The sequence below is a fragment of the Phyllobates terribilis genome, unplaced genomic scaffold (assembly GCF_046119375.1).
Source record: "Phyllobates terribilis strain yellow unplaced genomic scaffold, ASM4611937v1 Scaffold_7__3_contigs__length_470593459, whole genome shotgun sequence".
NCBI classification, from domain to species: Eukaryota; Metazoa; Chordata; class Amphibia; order Anura; family Dendrobatidae; genus Phyllobates; species Phyllobates terribilis.
The window spans coordinates 256381389-256403977 of NW_027362767.1; the positions used below are offsets into that span (position 1 = coordinate 256381389).

General features: G+C 48.0%; 1 protein-coding gene across 1 annotated transcript in view; it reads right to left on the reverse strand.

Annotated features, from left to right (window-relative positions):
- Positions 1-255: 255 nt before the first annotated feature.
- PTPN18 (protein tyrosine phosphatase non-receptor type 18) overlaps positions 256-22589 on the reverse strand; it is a 41090-nt gene continuing 18756 nt past the window's right edge. The window contains exons 6-17 of the mRNA XM_073640375.1: positions 14097-14165; positions 13948-14010; positions 13597-13739; positions 13354-13420; positions 12053-12130; positions 9494-9577; positions 9014-9102; positions 7189-7529; positions 3605-3654; positions 3487-3514; positions 2904-2975; positions 256-1470 (exon numbers count right to left, since the gene is read on the reverse strand). Coding sequence (XP_073496476.1) covers positions 1406-1470; positions 2904-2975; positions 3487-3514; positions 3605-3654; positions 7189-7529; positions 9014-9102; positions 9494-9577; positions 12053-12130; positions 13354-13420; positions 13597-13739; positions 13948-14010; positions 14097-14165 — 1149 coding nt within the window. The 3' untranslated portion in view covers positions 256-1405. The remainder of the gene's footprint in view (positions 1471-2903; positions 2976-3486; positions 3515-3604; positions 3655-7188; positions 7530-9013; positions 9103-9493; positions 9578-12052; positions 12131-13353; positions 13421-13596; positions 13740-13947; positions 14011-14096; positions 14166-22589) is intronic.

The following is a 22589-nucleotide window of genomic DNA, read 5'->3' on the forward strand; positions in this document are numbered from 1 at the left end:
AGGACCCTAGAAACACATTACACTAAGGTCGTCAGAACCCTCCAATATCAGTGGGATCGGCCGACAGTCTAACGTGTATGAGACCCTAGAAACACATTACACTAAGGTCGGCTGAACCTGCCAATATCAGTGGGATTAGCCGACAGTCTAATTTAAAGGCTGGATCTTTCTCTAGGGTGTGTATGGGGTGATGAGGTCTTATTTTCTGTCACATTTTGTTTGGTACTTACACATAGACTTTTGAAGCACATATCATTTTTGACATAACCTTTATTTTTTTTTTGAAGGGGGGATAGAGATGAGGGAAAAAAAGAAAAAAAAACTTAGATTCCACCATTGAATTTTGCTTTTAGTTTTTGGATTTCTGCTTTTGGAGGGAGGATTGCTATAATTGTAGTTAATATTTCTATTCGATATAATTTATTGTCTCTCAGTATAAAACGCCTCTGCCATAGCCTAATAGGCATATATATGTATACTTCTGACACAACAGGGGGCTGTAGTCTGGCTACTTCTGCTGTAAATCATCTGCTCCCAGCAATTGTGTTGCAGCGTGCAAAAATGAAGACAGAGCGAGCCCTTTGCTCTGTGAAACTCCTTAGATGATGCGGTCGCTATTGAATGCTGCATCAAAGGTGTTAACCTGGCTAATCTGAACCAGCCAGCCTGCCTGTTCCCTGCCACAATGTCTGTGTTTGCAGCGAGGAATGATACGGGTGAGAGAGGGCACCCTGATCTTGCGGAGAAGCAGCAGACGCCTTTGTACATCCTAAAAGTAGGCGCTATATTCCATTAGGATGTGAAAAGGAGAAGAGCTGATGGGAAGCGAATAGGAAATTGCTCTGCTGCCCAAGTACAGATAGTGATTACATGTAGGATGCTACATATGATGTCTCATGGATTTTGAGCCGCCCCACAATCTTGTGGACACAACCAGCCCTCTCCCCATCTCCTTTCTATGATTATGGGGTGTGCTGCCTCTCTCCTACCCATATAATGTGTCTGTGTTATTGGCTCTGAGTGCGGCACATTATAGGTGATGACTGCAAGGTATAAAGCATGAAATACATGTAAGCAGCGTACATGTCTAGCACTGTGTATACTGTCAGGTGGGGGCCGCTGACCTACAGAAGCAGGATAATCTCCCCACTAATAATCTGCAGGATCGTACGACCTCAATCAGCCCAATGCACAGACACTGGAGTGTAACAGTGACTGCAGTCCATAACTTGTAGATTAGATGTCAGTTCAGGATCACAACTTCAGATGTCACATGAAATCTGTCCATAGGGGCCGGCAATTTTGTCAATGACATATATTCTGGGACCAGTCCCTATATAAATCCTATAATGTGTAGGCAACAGGTTGAAATGTATTTTATGTTATTGCTTTATAATCCGTCCTATTATCGGCTCCATTCAGCCGGGGGATCTCGAGGGCCTTTAGGTTTGCTGATGCGACAGTTAAATCCTGTAAATATAGAAATGATGTTTTAGTGGGATAACAGCATGTCCACAACAGACAAAGCCCAACATTGAGACCCGAAGGCCCGGTTACTACAGACTCACTGCCCAACAAGCACAGCCTGGTGTATGGGATTGTCCAGACACATATTCCTAGCAGCCAGCGCTGCAATAAATCCCCATAGGGCCGCATGGTTTTTACATCAATTCTGGCACAATCTTATTTCTAGAAAGTTCTTTGGTATTGTCTCTACACCAGAGAGCTGCTTTAGAGGCCAAAATGATCAGTTTCACAGCACAACCCCAGGGTTAGGCCTCATGCAGGTGGCCATATTTTCTGTCTGTGCCACCCAACATGCCAATATTAACCTATGTGCAAGTGCATGAAATAAAAGTCACTCCTGCGCCCATCTACAATGAGGACAAGCACACACCTGCTCCCTGAGTCAATCACGGCCACAAATGGTGGATGTGACTGGCCCAGTTTTTACGGCAGTCATCTGAATCTGGCCTTAGGCCACGTTCACACCTTCAGTATGTGGTCAGTATTTTACATCAGTAATTTTAAGCCAAAACCAGGAGTGGGTGATAAATACAGTTTCTATTATATTTTTCCTCTGATTGTTCCACTCCTGATTTCAGCTTACAAATACTGATGTAAAATACTGACCACATACTGATAGTGTGAATGTGGCCTTAGGATATTGTCAAACAGCAAGGTCTTTCAGACATATGTGCAAGGGCTCGTTCACATAAAGGTGTTTTTGGTGCTGCCTGCTATTTTTACGGATAGATCATAGACCCATTATATTGAATGCACTTTTTCACATGTCCTTTTTTTTTTGCAGACTGACTGCACACAAAAAAAATAAAAATGAGCTCCATCCTATTTTGATCCATGTTGCGGATCAAACTCACCAATGCAAGTCAATGCAAAAACGTATGCAGCAAGGGTTGTAAAAACTGACATGCGGACCAAGAATGGGTCCAGCATACACAAAAAAAAACAACAACCATTTTTCAAGTATGAAAAAAATAACTGATGTGGGAAACCGACCTGAGGAGGCTTTTCCCAGCAGATGCCCCTGTATATGGGAATTTTCCATTTGATGCCAGGTCACTGCACAGGATGCAGCTTATTGTTGGGTTTGATTCAGATTCTGTTCTGAACCGTGGTGGCCTAAGTGAGCAGTGTGTGTTATTCCTGCGCCATGTCTCCTAGTCCCAGACACATCTTTATGATAATTAACTGCTAAAAAAAAAGTGCAAAAAAAATGCAAGGCCCACTGGTCGCCTGCATGAACTGGTCTGACTACTGGACCTAGTAATGGGGCTAGCATAAGGAATTATACTACAGTTTTTGATTAAACTTGCCTTGTAAGACTAAGTAAGTGACTGATACAGTTAGTGGCCCATCCGGTTTCTGTATCCAGAACTTACCTATCCCTGACACATTCGCTGCCATTCGTCCTTTGGAAGCATCTGCCACAATTTCATAGTCAAGCGAATTATCTGCAAGGATGAGACATGTTTAATACATGGAACGTCCAGAAGAATATTATGGTACCTATAAAATGGAAACTAAAAAATAAATTATTTCTGCCCTACTTGTGTATTTAATGATATTACTAGAATGTGCTAATAGAAACGTAGACGTCTGAGTTATCAGTGTGTATATAGCCAGGGTAAAAGTGTGGTCTTTGTTATCGCATGTCACACACCATATCATGGCTTTTTCACTAAAAGACATTGTGGAGGAGTAGAGGGCAGAATGGATGCCCGTATGCCATACTAAACTTATTACAGTACCAAAGGCAGTGCGAGAGAGTCATCAGTCCTGAGCTTCACTGCCGGTGCCCACTCTTCCTCACCCTGGACGCCTCGTGGTGTAGGATTTTGGAGAGTGTGCTTGTCCATATCATTGCTATTGATGTACATACTCATAGCTTATATATTGAAGACTCAGCAAAACAAATTGATCTCCTTATAATTTTAAGGAGGGTCTGGATTCCCATACACTTACCTTGCCTGTCTGATACCACTGCATAAGCCTAGAATAAAATAGGAATATTGTCACATTGTGAGGAGAGCACATGGTGGGTAGTCGTCTGTGTGTGAATATTGGTGGGATGGGTACTCACATTGGACTGGACTCTCTTGTTGTCTCCTTTTAGATGGTTAAAGGACGGGACTGCGGCAGGAAGAAAGTGAGAAAGAGTTATACAGTCTCACATCTCCCTGCCGTGACCTGCCAACATCAGCCAGAAGCGGGCACACAGAACGGGCAACCGGTACATCACAGGCACACATTGGTGGCCACATGAACACTCATAACAGACAAGCGACGTGTACGGCCAGACGCCATCTTGGCACTTGTGATGCCTATCAGGTACTAGGGGCTTGGCCCAAAGCTGGAGCCTCTTTACCCAGGTATCATGTAAACATCTATAGCAGTCTGGGCTGTATGGCTACTGGTACCTCACCACGATGGCACATATGGAACATCACGCTCGGAGGTAAGGTTATAGTACACTATCCTTTAGGATCATACATAGGGAAAAATAACTCTAATGTAAACCTTTTAAACTAAAGAAGGCCAACACAGAGTGCCACAGCGTGTGCCATTCATCTTGGCGGGTTGCTCCATCCCTACAATAGCGTTCTTAGGTCAGCAGCCATGTTGCATATTTAGGCTAGTATGGATTGAAGTCACTGTATTTCCGGTGGCTACTAGTCCACCGTGCTGAATGCTACAGTTCGGTATGATGTAGAGGGACAAGACCTTCTAAGAAAAGCATTAAATACTGTTATATGTGGACAAAAGACCTGGATGTGCAGCACTATATGTATAATATAACCTTATATCAATGCTGAACCCCGACCCACTGTGCTGACCTAACCTACAACACAGACACGTACTGAGAAAACATGGTTTTATTAACAAATAAATACGAAAATACAGACGGACATTACACAAAATACAGACAGACATTATACCTGCACAAGAACACATAAAACATGACATGATCATCGTGATTTGGTCTTCCTCCAATGTGCACCGGACACAATCCCTGTATATTGCACCTGTCTGTAGGATGTATATACGGGAAATAGTCTGAGGTCCTTGTCAGGCCACAACATAAGTGGTGGCTGACATAACTAGTGAGCAGGGGTCAACTGACCCGGTATAAAGTATTAGGGATGGCAACTCATGTGTCTACTCTACCCATGAGGTGACAACTACTTCCCACACACCCTGCGTATTATATATATATATATATATATATATATATATATATATATATATATATATATATATATATATATACACAGGTGCTTCTCACTAAATTAGAATATCATCAAAAAGTTCATTTATTTCAGTTCTTCAATACAAAAAGTGAAACTCATATTATATAGAGTCATTACAGAGTGATCTATTTCAAGTGTTTATTTCTGTTAATGTTGATGATTATGGCTTACAGCCAATGAAAACACAAAAGTCATTATCTCAGTAAATTAGAATAATTAACAAAAAACACCTGCAAAGGCTTCCGAAGTGTTTAAAAGGTCCCTTAGTCTGTTTAAAAGGTCCCTTAGTCTGTTTCAGTAGGCTCCACGATCATGGGGAAGACTGCTGACTTGACAGATGTCCAGAAGGCAGTCATTGACACATTCCAGAAGGAGGGTAAACCACAAAAGGTCATTGTTAAAGAAACTGGCTGTTCACAGAGTGCTGTATGCAAGCATATTAATGGAAAGTTGAGTGAAAGGAAAAAGTGTGGTAGAAAAAGGTGCACAAGCAACCGGGATAACCACAGCCTGGAAGGATTGTAAAGAAAAGGCCATTCAGAAATTGGGGGGAGATTCACAAGGAGTGGACTGCTGCTGGAGTCATTGCTTCAAGAGCCACCACACACAGACGTATCCAGGACATGGGCTACAAGTGTCGCATTCCTTGTGTCAAGCCATTCATGACCAATAGACAACGTCAGAAGCGTCTTACCTGGGCCAAGGAGAAAAAGTAAATTTTGCATTTCATTTGGAAATCGAGGTCCAGAGTCTGGAGGAAGAGTGGAGAGGCCACAATCCAAGCGGCTGGAGGTCTAGTGTGAAGTTTCCACAATCAGTGATGGTTTGGGGGGCCATGTCATCTGCTGGTGTAGGTCCACTGTGTTTTATCAAGACCAAAGTCAGCGCAGCCGTCTACCAGGACATTTTAGAGCACTTCATGCTTCCCTCTGCCGACAAGCTTTTTGGAGATGGAAATGTCATTCTCCAGCAGGACTTGGCCCCTGTCCACACTGCCAAAAGTACCAATACCTGGTTTACACACAACAGTATCACTGTGCTTGATTGGCAGCAAACTCACCTGACCTTAACCCCATAGAGAATCTATTATAGAGAATCTATGGGGTATTGTCAAGAGGAAGATGAGAGACCCCAGACCCAACAATGCAGACGAGCTGAAGGCTGCTATCAAAGCCACCTGGGCTTCCACCTCAGCAGTGCCACAGGCTGATCGCCTCCATGCCACATTGCCGCATTGATGCAGTAATTGATGCAAAAGGAGCCCGACCAAGTATTGAGTGCATTTACTGAACATAAATTTCAGTAGGACAACATTTTGAATTTTAAAAACATTTTTCAAGCTGTTGTTATAAAGTATTCTAATTTACTGAGATAATGACTTTTGTGTTTTCATTGGCTGTAAGCCATAATCACCAACATTAACAGAAATAAACACTTGAAATAGATCACTCTGTTTGTAATGACTCTGTATAATATATGAGCTTCACTTTTTGTATTGAAGAACTGAAATAAATTAACTTTTTGGATGATATTCTAATTTTGTGAGAAGCATCTGTATATAATTATATTGCAGTACAGACACTACATGGGCAGCCACCAAATCCATTCCCAACGAAGCCATCCCAAGCAACAGGAAAGATTTGCCAAAGTTCAAAGCAGCATTCATAGAGTCAGCTATGTAACACAGCACCCACCATACCCTACAGCACACATGTACCAGTATGCCATGCCGTGCCCATGCAGCCAGCTTACAGTTCAGTGCTCATATAGCCAGATTGCTTTGAAGCATGTGCCTAGCAGGATGCAATGCCCATTTACCCGGTTTACCTTGCAGTGGCCATTTAGCCAGTATGCTATTCAGCATGCTCCCAGTATTTACCCTGCGGGCAGTAAAGTGACTATTTAGCCACTGTGTAATAAAGTGCTCATTTAGCCAGCGTGTAGTACAGTGCCAGTCATACTAAACAGCGTAAGCTCCTACATACGTAAGGAAAATGCCTCTTTAGGATCTTAGAAGTATTGATGCCCATTTATGCCCATCACTAGCCTGTAGGATCTCATTCATTTGTTCACCTGCCATATTGGTGGGCATTCCTGGCACCGCATACTTATACACTAAAGGGCAGGTAATAGAGTATCCTTATATTGTTGCAAATACTCCAGGTGGTAGGTCAGGGCTCGGATCCTGTAGTCGTACAGAACCATTACAGATGCCCGCGATGCCACCTCCTTCGGTCAGGCTTTGGGTTTTAGGAGACATTTTTAGAATCTTAAATACATGTAAATGCATATGTGTGTCCTCTTATATATCTGCCGCGGGGGTCTTACTCTAATTCCCCAGGAAGAAAGCAGCACATGGAGCTGATACCTGGTATAGACCAGAAGGTGGGGAACCTGAGCCGGCCTGTAAGTTTACCTGCACTGGGAATGTTGACCTGACTGTACTCAACAGAAGCGGGTTCGGAAGGAGTTGGGTTTCCAGCCAAAGAATAGGAAGAAGAAATAAGACTCGGGTTGGAAGGTGTTGTTACACAGGCGGACATCCTGTTGGATTTGGGCACCACAGTGCTGTAGAGCTGATCCACTGGTGTGGCAGGGGACGAGCGGGGTCTGACATTGTCATACTGGACATGAGAAGAGGACGGGCTCCGTGTTTCCAGTGTATTACTTCCGGGAAGCAGCACCTGAGCGGGGGATTTTTTATTCACTACAGCGTAGGTGTTGCTCATGTCTGACTGTGGCGGAGGCAGAGATACACTGTACAGAGAGAAGAGAAGAGGTGATGTATGTCTGCACCGTGCACAACATGGCGGGAGAACAATCCATTATATTAAATATACCATTGGAAGACTTAAGACATAAAGTTTTAGAACTTATTAATAAAGTTGTATTAGCCCCAATGCCCAGGTCCTTCTATAGCTGCTCAATCCTGCAGATTGGTTTTCGTTCCTGTGACTGACAGGACAGTCTGTGTCCAATAATGAGTAATCAGGCCAGCCCCCTGCTCCAATGTATAGACAGGGAAGGGGGCTGGCTTGGCTGTCCCCCCTTGTACACTTCTCCAGTCACATGACGACACAAGAAACACTGTCCTGTACCAAGCACTGGCCTGGAAGCCATGCTGCTGGGATGGAGAGGCTGTGTTGGAGGAATATTCACCGCTTATAACTTTTTATTATACACTGATTATCTGTGTAATTCCAGAAAACATCCTCAAGAAGAAGCTATTTTTCTATCAATGCCGGGATTGTTAAAGAGGTATTCTTGTCTCCAAGATCCTATCCCAATATGTAGTAGCTGTAATAATAATAATATTAGCAAATTCCTCCTATTAGAAATGTAGCATAGTTCTTCTGATTCGCTGTGTCTCTTTCCCCATGTAGAGCATTGCAGTAGCTTAGGTATCCATGGTTACGACCACTTATATAGTGACAGTTAGTTAGCTGTTAGTGGTCGTAACCATGGAATCTTCAGTAGCCCCCAAAATATTGCAAAACTAAGTATCTCGAAGTCTCCCTTGTGGTCATGGCAGCAGGGAGCAGGCAGGCAGCACACATCACGAGTCTGTCTGCCCACCGCCCGCCCGCTGCACCATCTGACACCATGGTGACACATTTATTTGCATCAGCAGTTAGCTAAAGTTATAATTACTTCCCTAGAAATAATGGAGGTCTGAGCTTAACATTATGGTCCTGACAGACAGCGTTTATCACGTTTGTTACAACCTTGCACCATTAAAGGGACAGGGAAGCATCTCTGTTTACAGTGAAGCAATATGGAGACTATTGTTCTCAGTTATCAGCCTTTTGATGCTAGGGAGGGGACTACATCTTTGATCACAAAGGTACGTAACATGTATCCAGGAACACTGAAGCCCCCCATACACATGCATAGCTCTCCGCTAAGCAGTGGTTCGGCTGACAGCTCTCTTCCCAATACACAGAACATTTGGCTCGGCCAAGCGCTCCGGTGTTCTCTATGCAGGCGCTAAAAGACTGCTCTGCGGGAGCTTATCTACCGGAGAACAAAAAGATTGGCCATTGGAAATTCAACTGGCCCGATCATTCTCACCCCGTACATCATCTTCAGGGGGGTGGTCAGGAGGCCCCCATATATATTAGATATTGGTTTAATGGGCCTTTACATACACTGATGTGATGGATATGGCCTGCTCCTCTTATAACACTACATCAGACCAGTCAGCGCTAAATCTACAACTCTACTCCGTGCAGGGCACTTACCGTAAACGGAGGTCCCTCCGCCTGTTGGGGGTTTGGCTCCGGTTCGGGAGTGTTAGAGCCACGGCATCATCGTATAACGGCGCTTTATTCTGTGCGGACAGAAAGACAAACTCAGAATGTGACACAAGGAGATGACAGTGTGGTCGCCTCTGTCAGAATCAGGAAGTTCCCCTTCCTGTTTTCTCATATTTTATAAGCTTCAAATTCTTTCCGTTTTCTCTGTGGGGTCCTGGAAGCACTCGCAGGACCCTCCACACTGTTCAGGACGTGATAGATACTTTCTAATCATTTCTAAAGTTTTGCTTAAGTCAGTGATGCTGGAAAAATGAAGACATATTTATTAACAGTCCCTTGCAACATTTTCTAATAACTTTGTTGTACATAACGGCATCATTAACTACAGCAAAATAGGCTTAAAAATGGCGACCCCATTGTTATGTAGCTTTGTGCCGCACTCGGCTGTCAGCCAGTTCTTCTCACCTCTTTCAGGTTTTCATAGTAATTTTCTTTCAACTGCTTCTCAAACATTTCAGTAATGGCATGATAGAGAAAGTCATACTGTTCCTGTGGGGAGAGAGATCATATGCCATTTATACAGAAATACACATAGGGTGTGTTGAGCGAGTATGTTCTTTTCCGAGTATGCTCGGGCGAGCTCCGAGTATTTATAGCTGCTCGGTGATATGGTTGAATCGCTCCCATGTGCATGATTTGCGACTGTTTGACAGCTTTATTACATGTGAGGAATGTGTAAGAAATAGACATTCCTCACATGTAATAAAACTGTCAAACAGTCACAAATCATGCACACGGGAGCAATTCAACCATATCACAGAGCAGCTATAAATACCCGGTGCTCGCCCGAGCATACTCGCCGAAAGGGTTAATAGAACATACTCGCTCAACACTAGTAGTAATATAAACTATATGGAGAAAAGTATGTGCCCAACTACTTATTACACCTACAGGGTTTTTATCACATCCCATTCTACATCCATTTGCATTAATATAGAGTCATTTCCCACTTTGCACCTATCACAGCTCTTCTTTGAAGGATTTCTCAAAGATTTTGGAGGCGTCTGTGGGAGTTTTTGCCCCTTCATCCAAAAGAGCGTTTGTGAGGTCAGACCCTGATGTTGGGGGGAGGCCGGGGTCACAATCTCTGTTCTAGTTCATCCCCAAAGTGTTGGATAAGGTCCAGGCTTTGTGCGGCCACCAAACTCCCCTCCATGTCTGTATGGTCATTGTGCACTGGGAACAGTCATGGGGAACAGAAAACGGTCTTCCCCAAACTGTTCCCACAAGGCTGGAAGCTACAGTTGTCTACAATGTCTTGTGGTGAAGTATTAAGATTTCCCTTCACTGGGACTAAGGCTATGTGCACACGACTCTTCCTGGCAGCGCTTTGAACGCAGTATACTCTATGCTGCGTCCAAAGCGCTGCACGCAGGTGAATCCGCATGTGTTCATTGAACCATGCGGATTCGCCGTATCCTATACATTGCACTGATTGAATTTCTCTTGCGTCCCCGCAAGAGAAATTGACATGCTGCGGTCTGGAAAGACGTGCCACATGTCCGTGTCCACGGGTGATCCGCAGGTGCACGGAGACGCACAGTGGGCATGGGATTTCTACATATCCCATCCACTATGCAGTAACATCTGGCGCAAGTGCACTGCGTCCAATCAGCAGCCATTCCTGACTGTGTGCACGTACCCTAAGGGACCGAGGCCGACCCCTCATAACAGCCCATAGCATTATCCTCCTCCACCATCTGTACAGGGGGCAAAATGCAGTCAGGGGGTAATGTCCTCCTGGAATCACCAAACCCAGATTCCTCCATCAGACGCTGGATAGAGAAGTGCGATCCATCCCTGCACAGAATACGTCTCCTTCAGAGTCCAGTGGTGGCGGCTTTACACCACTCCATCCGACGCTCGGCATTGTGCTTGGTGATGTACGGCTGCATGCAGCTGCTCGGCCATGAAGCTCCTGGCGAGGGCGCAGTGTTTGTGCTGATATTATACCAGAGGAGGTCTGGACTCTGCAGTTATGGGGTCAGCAGAGCGGTGGTGACTTTTCTGCCCTCTGCTCCTAAGCACTCAGCCACAAAGTGGAGACCGTGTAATGTTACATAGGGGGGGGGGCCGAGTTGCTGCGGTTCCTTCCACTTCCCAATAATATCAGTCACAGGTGATGAGGGAAGATTAAGACGGAAGAAATGTTATGACCAGACTTGTTACCCCGGTGGCTCCTATTACAGGACCGCGCTGGTATCGGAGAGCTCTGCACCACCAGACGTTCTGTCACATGTTAGTAAAGGCAGGCGGCATGGCGAGGGGCTGGATGTCATACACCGGGGTAATGGATCCGGATGTTATACACCAGAGGACAATGGGGCCGTATGGTATACACAGGGGCAATGAGGCCAGATTTATAAACTGGGGGTCACTGGAGCCGGATGTTATACACTAGGGGGTAATGGGGCCATAAGGTATATGCTGGGGTAATGGGGTCGGATTTTATATACACAGGGGCAGTAAGGCCAGATTTATAAACTGGGGGTCACTGGAGCCGGATGTTATACACTAGTGGGTAATGGGGTCGGATGTTATATATAGGGGGGCAATTGGGCCGTGTGTTATACACCATGTAGTGCATAGAAGTAAATGATAACGGGAGCCCTGGCTGCTTTTGGATGTTACATAGAGACATCACATCCTGACATCGCTTCCACAATTTTCTCCATAATGGAACAACACATCCCAGCGGCAGCAGCACTCAGGGCTACCAGCCGCTCCAGTGACTAGTGGGACTATTATAGATACATGTCTGTGTAGTCCTTCTTTGGCCTAAGGTTCTTTCTAAATTCACAGTCCAGGCTAGAAGCAATCAGAGGGGAGTTAATGAAGCAGCACAACCTCTGGTCTAGTCTCAGATTATCCTGATTCCACAGAACATTATTTCTCATGTGACGCACAGAATTAACTGCATTGATTTGTCTGTTTCGCCCAGATGCTGCTCCTCCACTCACGTACCCGGGTCTGCACAGCGGACGGTCTCTGGCGTCTCATCTCCATCACCACTTCAAAGATACTGAAATTACTGGGAACCCTCTAAAATAAAAGAAAGCAGCAAAGGTAACACACAGGAATGAGGCAGGAGCATGCCGCGGGGCAGTCACTCGATTAGTACACGTCTCTTCCCTCTAAAAATGCTATAATGCTGTTATCTGCACAACGTGTGTTCAGAAAACCAGTCGCTTCAGACTGTAGATCCTTTGTAGGTCTTTTGAGATAAAGCAATGTTCGATTGGTTTTATGGGGTCTTCATAGCGCAGGGTCAGCAAATTTTGACACTCAAGCTGTTGTGAAACTACAACCCTCAGCAATAGCTTCACAAGCACTGGAGAGCCAAAGCCTCCGGATCCCTCGTTTAGGGCATTATCACACTAGTGCTACTGAACTGCCCTATGAGGAGTTTTTGGAGCTTTTTTTCCCAGACATGGTCTTTGATTGGAAAGCTCATCATTTTTGAATGGCTAGAAGTGCTCGGTATGAACATAGCTTTCAGGTGCTTGTTTGCGTAGTGTGCTTTTAATAAAATAAGGAAGGATGGAAAGAAAAGAAATAATGGCGTTAAATATAATACAATGTAACTTTGTATAGTACTTAAAGGGAATCTGTCATCGGATACATGAATTATCAGCAGATGTTTCCAGCTTCGAGGACTGTATCAAGAGCATTTAAAGTTTTTTTTTCTGATCTTATGCAAATAAAGTTTAATCATGGTATAAACTAAATGTTCTGGAACTTTCTATTATCCTTTCTGTTTCAATTCCTTAATTTCAAGATACTTGTTTTCTGTGAGCGTGAATGAGAAGCAGAAGCAGTAAACCTGCACATTGCCGTTCCCGATCTCAGCAGATTCCGCAGCAGCAGCACGATCTCTCCGCAGCAGCAGCAGCAGCACGATCTCTCCGGTGGTTGCCACCATGCACGAGTCTGGAGTTCACAGAGCGCTGTCTATACTGGATACAACGCTTTGTACTTCTCAGTTCAGAGCCGGATACCTGCTGCCTGTGAGATGCACCTGAGTGGTCTCATTCACTGACAGCAAACTATTCTCTTTAAAATAGTGAGGAATTAAAAGAAAGTATACCAAAAGTTGTATAACTTTATACAGCTATTGAGTATGATTCACATAAAACTAAGGGCAATTCAACTGTCCCAATAATGCATTTATAAAGCTGACGTTCATTATATCTTTGTACGAAGCCCTTTCATTTATAGATAATAGTCAAGTGCTGCCCCCTGCTGGCTCTGCATCTATACGTTACCCGCTTGTGTAGGAGACACTGGATGTATTCCACGGTACAGATAACTCCGGTGCGGCCACAACCTGCGCTGTATGAGAGATATGACATGGGTACAATAATTAATGACATAATAATATAAGCTCGTACTATCACTGGCGTCTGTTCCTGCTCCCATAGGGGTTGTCACCCAGCTTTCCCAGGTCACAACAAGCAAATCGGCAGATATGATGCTGCAGAATTGGTTATCTTGTCATGTTCCTTTACCTGCAGTGGACGCACATCGGGGCCTGGTGTTCATCTTGATGCTGACGAACCATCTGGATCATTTCAAGGAAGCAGGAGTACGAGTCAGGTATCCCTCTGTCAGGCCATGCTATGTACTGGAAGTGGACCAACTCGCGCACCTCCTGCAGGTAGCGTAAAGACCTTTATACCAGGACATCCTAAGACAAAGTCCTACAGGAGAGCACATCATATCCTATACGGAGGTATAAGCGATATCTGTGGCCTCCATTCACTTTCTATTCAGGTTATAATGCAATGTTAATTAGAAAACCAGCCATGGCGGCCATGATTTGTTTGTCATAGCTGGTTGTAGTCATACAGGTCACTCACCTCCTGAAACATCACTTTGAGATTACGAAACACAACCTCAGCATTCACTATGTCTTTAGACACCTGAAAACGAAAATATAGATGAAGTCCTAACCAGGAGTAGTGAACGCTGGCTATCAGTGGAGATGACGGTGAGGGGCTGTACTGACCGTACTGACGGTGAACGCTCCATACTGCACAGTCTCTTGGTCTAGCGGCCAGTATCGCTCACATTTTTTCTGCAAGAGATCATAGCGACAGATCAACTTATGTATGTTAGCTGGTGGCTGTAGGCATTACCCCTACTTATATCTCCAGACGCTATGTACAGTACAGACCAAAAGTTTGGACACACCTTCTCATTTAAAGATTTTTCTGTATTTTCATGACTATGAAAATTGTACATTCACACTGAAGGCATCAAAACTATGAATTAACACATGTGGAATTATATACTTAACAAAAAAGTGTGAAACAACTGAAAATATGTCTTATATTCTAGGTTCTTCAAAGTAGCCACCTTTTGCTTTGATGACTGCTTTGCACACTCTTGGCATTCTCTTGATGAGCTTCAAGAGGTAGTCACCGGAAATGGTCTTCCAACAATCTTGAAGGAGTTCCTGTAGCGCCGGCGTCCCTGCCCTCTGCTAGGCAGGGACGCTGTTCCCCTCACCTCTCTGCTCCGAGCCCGGCGTCCTCCTCCCGCTCTGCTGGCAGCGCGCGCTCCTTCCCGGCCACTGTGGTTAGGGCGCGCGCGCGCGTGCGCTCCCTCCCTCTTAAAGGGGCCGCGCGCACCGTCCTAAGGAGTCCCCGGCCAATGGCCGGAGGACTTCACCATATATAAGGCACCTCCTCCAAAATGGAGGTGCCCGAGCAATGTTGTTGCACTGTTCACTACTCTGCTTCAGCCCACAGGTCCCGTTGCCAGTTACCTGCCAGTTACCTGCCAGATTCCTGCCAGCTTGCTGTCTTATTCCTGCCTGATATTCTGCTACTTGCCTGCTAGCCTGAGGTCCGACGGTCTGCCTTCCAACTCCTGTCAGTCTGTCTAAGGACCAGCTTGCCCGCTCACCTGGGAGCGCACATCAGCTACCTGCCTGCTTGCCTGAGGTCCGACGGTCTGCCTTCCAACTCCTGTCAGTCTGTCTATGGACCAGCTTGCCCGCTCACCTGGGAGCGCACATCTGCTACCTGCCTGCTAGCCTACCTGGAGGCTCCGCCGTCACGTGCTGTGACCACCTGCCTGTCCAGAGACTCCTGCCCGCTCACCTGGGAGCTCTCATCTGCTGCCTGTCTGCTAGCCTACCTGGAGGCTCCGCCGTCACATGCTGTGACCACCCGCCTGTCCAGAGACTTCTGCCCGCTCACCTGGGAGCGCTCATCTGCTGCCTGTCTGTTGGACTTCCTGGAGGCTCCGCCGTCACATGCTGTGACCACCCGTTTATCCAGAGACTCTCGCCTACTCACCTGGGAGCCCACGTCTACCATCAGCCGCCACAGGTCGTACCAACCCTTTACCCAGAGACTGGCCCGGTCACTTGCCGTGACCTTCTGACCGTTCATCCAGAGACTGCCCCGGTCACTTGCCGTGACCTCCTGCCCGTTCATCCAGAGACTGCCCCGGTCACTTGCCGTGATCTCCTGCCCGTTCATCCAGAGACTGTCCCGGTCACCTGCTGTGACTGCCTGCCTGGTCGCCACCCGCTCCCTTACAAGGACCGCCCCCTTGTATAGTAGCTCAGAGGTTCCGCCTCCCAGACCCGTTACAGTTTGCTCGGGCCATGGAACCCGGTGGCACCCAAGCTCCCTCGCTCTCGGACCTGTGTCATGAACTGTCCCGTCAGAGGTCCCAACAGGAGTCCATCCTGGGTCACCTGCGGAATGTCAATTCTCGCCTGGACACTCTGACTGCTCCGCCAGCAACCACCGCCAGTGCCATGACTCGCAATCCGGCAGCTCCGCTGCCCACTAATACCATGGTATCCTACCCCGGACCCCGGCTTTCTGCACCTCCTCGTTTCGGAGGCGACTCCGCCCAGGCTCGGGGCTTCATAAATCAGTGCACCCTGCACTTTGAACTTCTGTCCCACCAGTTTAACTCCGACCGGGCCAAAATTGCCTTCATCATGTCCCATCTCACCGGGGAGGCCCTGGCCTGGCTAAATCCTCTATGGGAGAGAGGAGACCCCCTGGTGTCCGACTTGCCTGCCTTTCTCACGGCTTTCCAGAAAGTCTTCGACGAACCCGGACGGAAGACCTCATCCGCATCATCACTGCTACGCCTCCGTCAGGGAAGTCTCACCGTGGGCCAATATGCCATACGGTTCCGTACCCTTGCCTCGGAGCTGGCCTGGGATAACGACGCTCTGGTATCCGTCTTCTGGGAGGGTCTGTCCGGCCGTATTAAAGATGAACTTGCCGGTCGGGACATTCCTACCACTCTCGATGACCTAATAACTCTTGCCACCCGGATTGACCTACGGTTCCAGGAGCGTGCCAAAGAGGTCACCCGTGAGAGGAGGTTTCCACGTCTAGCTCCTACTTTTCAGAAACCCGTCACTCCCTCCGTCTCTTCCCAGGTACACTCTCCTGAGCCTATGCAGGTCGACCAGACCAAGATGGTCAAAACCCGTCAGGACTTACGCCGTGCCGAGGGGAGCTGCTTCTACTGTGGCAGTAAGGAGCACCGGATCCGTGCCTGCCCGGAGAAGTCGGGAAGCGCCTGTGTCTAGGTTCGCTCAGAGAGGTCGACCTAGACAAGAATAAATCCTCTCCATCTCTGCTGTTGTCAGTCTCAATCGTCTGCGGGGAGAACCGTTATTTCGAACTAGCCCAACTTGACTCTGGAGCAGCCGGGAATCTTATTTCACAGTCCCTGGTAGAGAAATATCGCATCCCCACCAAACCTCTGGCTGTACCCTTGTCTGTTGCTGCCGTGGATGGGGGCCTCTTACCACGCCCCATCCAACTCATCACCGAATCCATTACTCTGCAGGTGGGAATGCTGCATTCTGAGAGTATCTCCTTTCATGTTCTGCCTGGACTCTCTCACGCCCTCTTGCTAGGCCTACCTTGGCTCCAGAGACATGCACCCGTGCTTGACTGGCAGACCGGAGAAGTCCTTTGCTGGGGACAGGACTGCCATAAGACCTGTCTGGTTCCCGTCCATCCCGTCCGTCCTTCTCCTACCCCAGCTAATCTACCTGGACTTCCGATTCCTTATTGGTCTTATGCTGATGTCTTTAATAAAAAGGAGGCAGAGACACTACCCCCTCATAGACCATACGACTGCCCTATCGACCTGTTACCCGGTACTACTCCTCCCCGTGGGCGTATTTATCCATTATCCGCTGCTGAGACCCGGTCGATGTCCGAATATATTGAGGAGAATCTGGCCAGGGGATTCATCCGGAAATCTACCTCTCCGGCGGGAGCAGGCTTCTTTTTCGTCAAAAAGAAGGACGGCTCTCTCCGTCCCTGTATAGACTATAGAGGCCTTAACCAGATCACGGTAAAGAATAAGTACCCCCTTCCGCTCATTCCGGAGTTATTTGATCGTGTGAGGGGGGCTAGAATCTTCACCAAACTGGACCTCCGTGGGGCGTACAACCTGGTCCGTATCCGTCAGGGGGATGAATGGAAGACGGCATTCAACACCCGGGACGGCCACTATGAATATCTGGTAATGCCCTTTGGTCTCTGTAACGCTCCTGCCGTCTTTCAAGAGTTGGTCAATGACATCTTCCGGGACCTTCTCTACTCCTGCGTAGTGGTGTACCTGGACGACATCTTGGTCTTCTCTCCGGATCTCCAGACTCACCGGAGGGACGTTCGTCAGGTTCTGCTCAGGCTCAGGCAGAATCACCTCTTCGCTAAATACGAGAAGTGTCTCTTTGAGCAGACCTCGCTTCCGTTTTTGGGCTACATTATTTCTCAGACCGGCCTACGAATGGATCCAGAGAAACTGTCTGCCATCGAGAAATGGCCTCGACCGGAGGGGTTGAAGGCCATTCAGCGGTTCCTGGGCTTTGCCAACTACTACCGCCTCTTCATACCACACTTCTCTTCCCGGACTGCTCCAATTTCCGCGCTCACCCGTAAGGGTACTAATCCCAAAGACTGGCCGCCCGAAGCAGATGAGGCCTTTCTTTCCTTAAAACAGGCCTTCTCTTCCGCCCCGGTGCTGCATCGCCCGGACGGCAACAAGCAGTTCTTCCTGGAAGTTGACGCCTCCTCCTCTGGAGCCGGAGCGGTACTTACTCAAAAATCATCTTCCGGGAGGATGGTAACTTGCGGCTTCTTCTCTAAACTCTTCTTCTCCTCAGAGCGCAATTATTCCATAGGAGACCGAGAGTTATTGGCCATCAAACTGGCATTGGAGGAGTGGCGTTACCTGCTCGAGGGGGCTCTTCACCCGGTAATAATTTACACTGACCACAAGAACTTGGCTTACCTCCAGCATGCCCAGAGACTTAACCCGCGCCAAGCCCGGTGGTCCTTGTTTTTTGCTCGCTTTGATTTTGTTCTTCATTTTCGCCCGGCTGACAAGAACGTCAAGGCGGACGCCTTGTCCCGATCCTTTCTGGTGTCTGATCTTGAGGAAGATCCGAAACACATCATCGATCCCGCCAGAGTAATGCAGGTGGCTCCCGTGAGTCTAAATCGTCTCCCTCCCGGAAAGACGTTCGTGTCGGTACCTGATCGGGAGAAGATCCTTCACTGGGGTCATTCGTCTAAACTAGCTGGCCACGCCGGTCAGAAAAAGACCCTCCAGCTTATTACCCGGCACTACTGGTGGCCTACCCTGCACAAGGACGTAATAGACTTTGTTTCTGCCTGTGTGTCCTGCGCCCGCAACAAGGTTCCAAGACATCTGCCAGCCGGTCGCCTCCTTCCGCTTTCTGTACCTGCTGCCCCCTGGCAGCATATAGCAATGGACTTTATAACTGACCTCCCAGTCTCTGCCGGTTGTACGGTCATTTGGGTGGTCGCTGACCGCTTCTCCAAGATGGCTTATTTCGTTCCCCTGCCAGGCCTCCCGTCTGCACCCGAGCTAGCTAAAGACTTTATTCGTCACATCTTTCGTCTCCATGGCCTGCCTCTCCACATCGTGTCGGATCGTGGGGTTCAGTTCACCTCACGCTTCTGGAGAGCCACTTGTAAACTGCTGGACGTCACCCTGGACTTCTCTTCTGCTTACCACCCACAGTCCAATGGTCAAGTGGAGCGGATCAATCAGAATCTGACCAGTTACCTCCGGCACTTCGTTAATGCCCACCATTCTGACTGGGTGGATCTCCTACCATGGGCCGAGTTCTCTTACAACAATCACGAGAGCGAATCCTCCTCCAAATCCCCGTTTTTTGTAGTCTTCGGTCAGCATCCTCGGATTCCTTTTCCTGTCTCCACCTCTGTGGACAACCCGGCTGCGGAATCTCTCGTTAGCAAATTTTCCTCCATTTGGGAGAGTACCCGATCCGCACTCCTTCAGTCGTCCGAGCGGATGAAAAGACATGCTGACAAAAAACGCCTGGATCCTCCACAATTTCGTCCCGGAGATAAAGTCTGGCTCTCATCTAAATATGTCCGACTCAAGATACCTTCTTACAAGTTAGGGCCTCGGTTCATCGGCCCCCTGGAGGTCATCAGTCAGATCAACCCGGTGGCCTATAAATTGAAACTCCCGGCCAACTTATGGATCCCTAACTTCTTCCATGTATCTCTCCTCAAACCTGTGGTACTTAACTCTTTTTCCAAGTCTACAGGTACGCCTCCTGCTCCGGTTTCTGCTGAAGACGAGTTTGAGGTAGAGAACATTCTTGCCACCAAAAGGGTAAGAGGAAAGACCTTTTTTCTAGTAGATTGGAAGGGGTTTGGTCCTGAGGAGAGAACGTGGGAGCCCCGGGAGAACATCCATGCCCCTCTTATCCTTGCTAAATTTCTGTCTGGCCTAAAAAAGGGGGGCCTAAAGGGGGGGGTACTGTAGCGCCGGCGTCCCTGCCCTCTGCTAGGCAGGGACGCTGTTCCCCTCACCTCTCTGCTCCGAGCCCGGCGTCCTCCTCCCGCTCTGCTGGCAGCGCGCGCTCCTTCCCGGCCACTGTGCTTAGGGCGCGCGCGCGCTCCCTCCCTCTTAAAGGGGCCGCGCGCACCGTCCTAAGGAGTCCCCGGCCAATGGCCGGAGGACTTCACCATATATAAGGCACCTCCTCCAAAATGGAGGTGCCCGAGCAATGTTGTTGCACTGTTCACTACTCTGCTTCAGCCCTCAGGTCCCGTTGCCAGTTACCTGCCAGATTCCTGCCAGCTTGCTGTCTTATTCCTGCCTGATATTCTGCTACTTGCCTGCTAGCCTGAGGTCCGACGGTCTGCCTTCCAACTCCTGTCAGTCTGTCTAAGGACCAGCTTGCCCGCTCACCTGGGAGCGCACATCAGCTACCTGCCTGCTTGCCTGAGGTCCGACGGTCTGCCTTCCAACTCCTGTCAGTCTGTCTATGGACCAGCTTGCCCGCTCACCTGGGAGTGCACATCTGCTACCTGCCTGCTAGCCTACCTGGAGGCTCCGCCGTCACGTGCTGTGACCACCTGCCTGTCCAGAGACTCCTGCCCGCTCACCTGGGAGCTCTCATCTGCTGCCTGTCTGCTAGCCTACCTGGAGGCTCCGCCGTCACATGCTGTGACCACCCGCCTGTCCAGAGACTTCTGCCCGCTCACCTAGGAGCGCTCATCTGCTGCCTGTCTGTTGGACTTCCTGGAGGCTCCGCCGTCACATGCTGTGACCACCCGTTTATCCAGAGACTCTCGCCTACTCACCTGGGAGCTCACGTCTACCATCAGCCGCCACAGGTCGTACCAACCCTTTACCCAGAGACTGCCCCGGTCACTTGCCGTGACCTTCTGCCCGTTCATCCAGAGACTGCCCCGGTCACTTGCCGTGACCTCCTGCCCGTTCATCCAGAGACTGCCCCGGTCACTTGCCGTGATCTCCTGCCCGTTCATCCAGAGACTGTCCCGGTCACCTGCTGTGACTGCCTGTCTGGTCGCCACCCGCTCCCTTACAAGGACCGCCCCCTTGTATAGTAGCTCAGAGGTTCCGCCTCCCAGACTCGTTACAGTTCCCAGAGATGCTTAGCACTTGTTGGCCCTTTTGCCTTCAGTCTGCAGTCCAGCTCACCCCAAACCATCTCGATTGGGTTCAGGTCTGGTGACTGTGGAGGCCAGGTCATCTGGCGTAGCACCCCATCACTCTCCCTCTTGGTCAAATTGCCCTTACACAGCCTGGAGGTGTGTTTGGGGTCATTGTCCTGTTGTAAAATAAATGATTGTCCAACTGAACGCAAACCGGATGGAATAGCATGCCGCTGCAGGATGCTGTGGTAGCCATGCTGGTTCAGTATGCCTTCAATTTTGAATAAATCCCCAACAGTGTCACCAGCAAAGCACCCCCACACCATCACACCTCCTCCTCCATGCTTCACGGTGGGAACCAGGCATGTAGAGTCCATCCGTTCACCTTTTCTGCGTCGCACAATGACACAATGGTTGGAACCAAAGATCTCAAATTTGGACTCATCAGACCAAAGCACAGATTTCCACTGGTCTAATGTCCATTCCTTGTGTTCTTTAGCCCAAACAAGTCTCTTCTGCTTGTTGCCTGTCCTTAGCAGTGGTTTCCTAGCAGCTATTTTACCATGAAGGCCTGCTGCACAAAGTCTCCTCTTAACAGTTGTTGTAGAGATGTGTCTGCTGCTAGAACTCTGTGTGGTAATGACCTGGTCTCTAATCTGAGCTGCTGTTAACCTGCGATTTCTGAGGCTGGTGACTCGGATAAACTTATCCTCAGAAGCAGAGGTGACTCTTGGTCTTCCTTTCCTGGGGAAGTCCTCAGTTTCTTTGTAGCGCTTGATGGTTTTTGCAACTGCACTTGGGGACACCCCCATTTTTCGCACTGACTGACCTTCATTTCTTAAAGTAATGATGGCTACTAGTTTTTCTTTACTTAGCTGCTTTTTTCTTGCCATAATACAAATTCTAACGTCTATTCAGTAGGATTATCAGCTGTGTATCCACCAGACTTCTGCAAAACACAACTGATGGTCCCAACCCCATTTATAAGGCAAGAAATCCCACTTATTAAACCTGACAGGGCACACCTGTGAAGTGCAAACCATTTCCGGTGACTACCTCTTGAAGCTCATCAAGAGAATGCCCAGAGTGTGCAAAGCAGTCATCAAAGCAAAAGGTGGCTACTTTGAAGAACCTAGAATAAAAGACATAATTTCAGTTGTTTCACACTTTTTTGTTAAGTATATAATTCCACATGTGTTAATTCATAGTTTTGATGCCTTCAGTGTGAATGTAGAATTTTCAAAGTCATGAAAATACAGAAAAATCTTTAAATGAGAAGGTGTGTCCAAACTTTTGGTCTGTACTGTATGCTGCCCCGTGTGGTGGTCCTCATTGCTGTGCACCAGTCCAGCCCTTGTATTACATTCCTGAAGCCGGATTTATTATAAAGTTTCTATTACTTGTGATAATGACACTCCCTCCATCCAGTAACAGCGCCCCTTCCAGCATTTCATGCAACCTGATAACTTCACATCATTAATGTCTGCTCGCGAGTTTTAGTAATAGGAAGAGGAAGACAAGAATGACATTTTCAATGG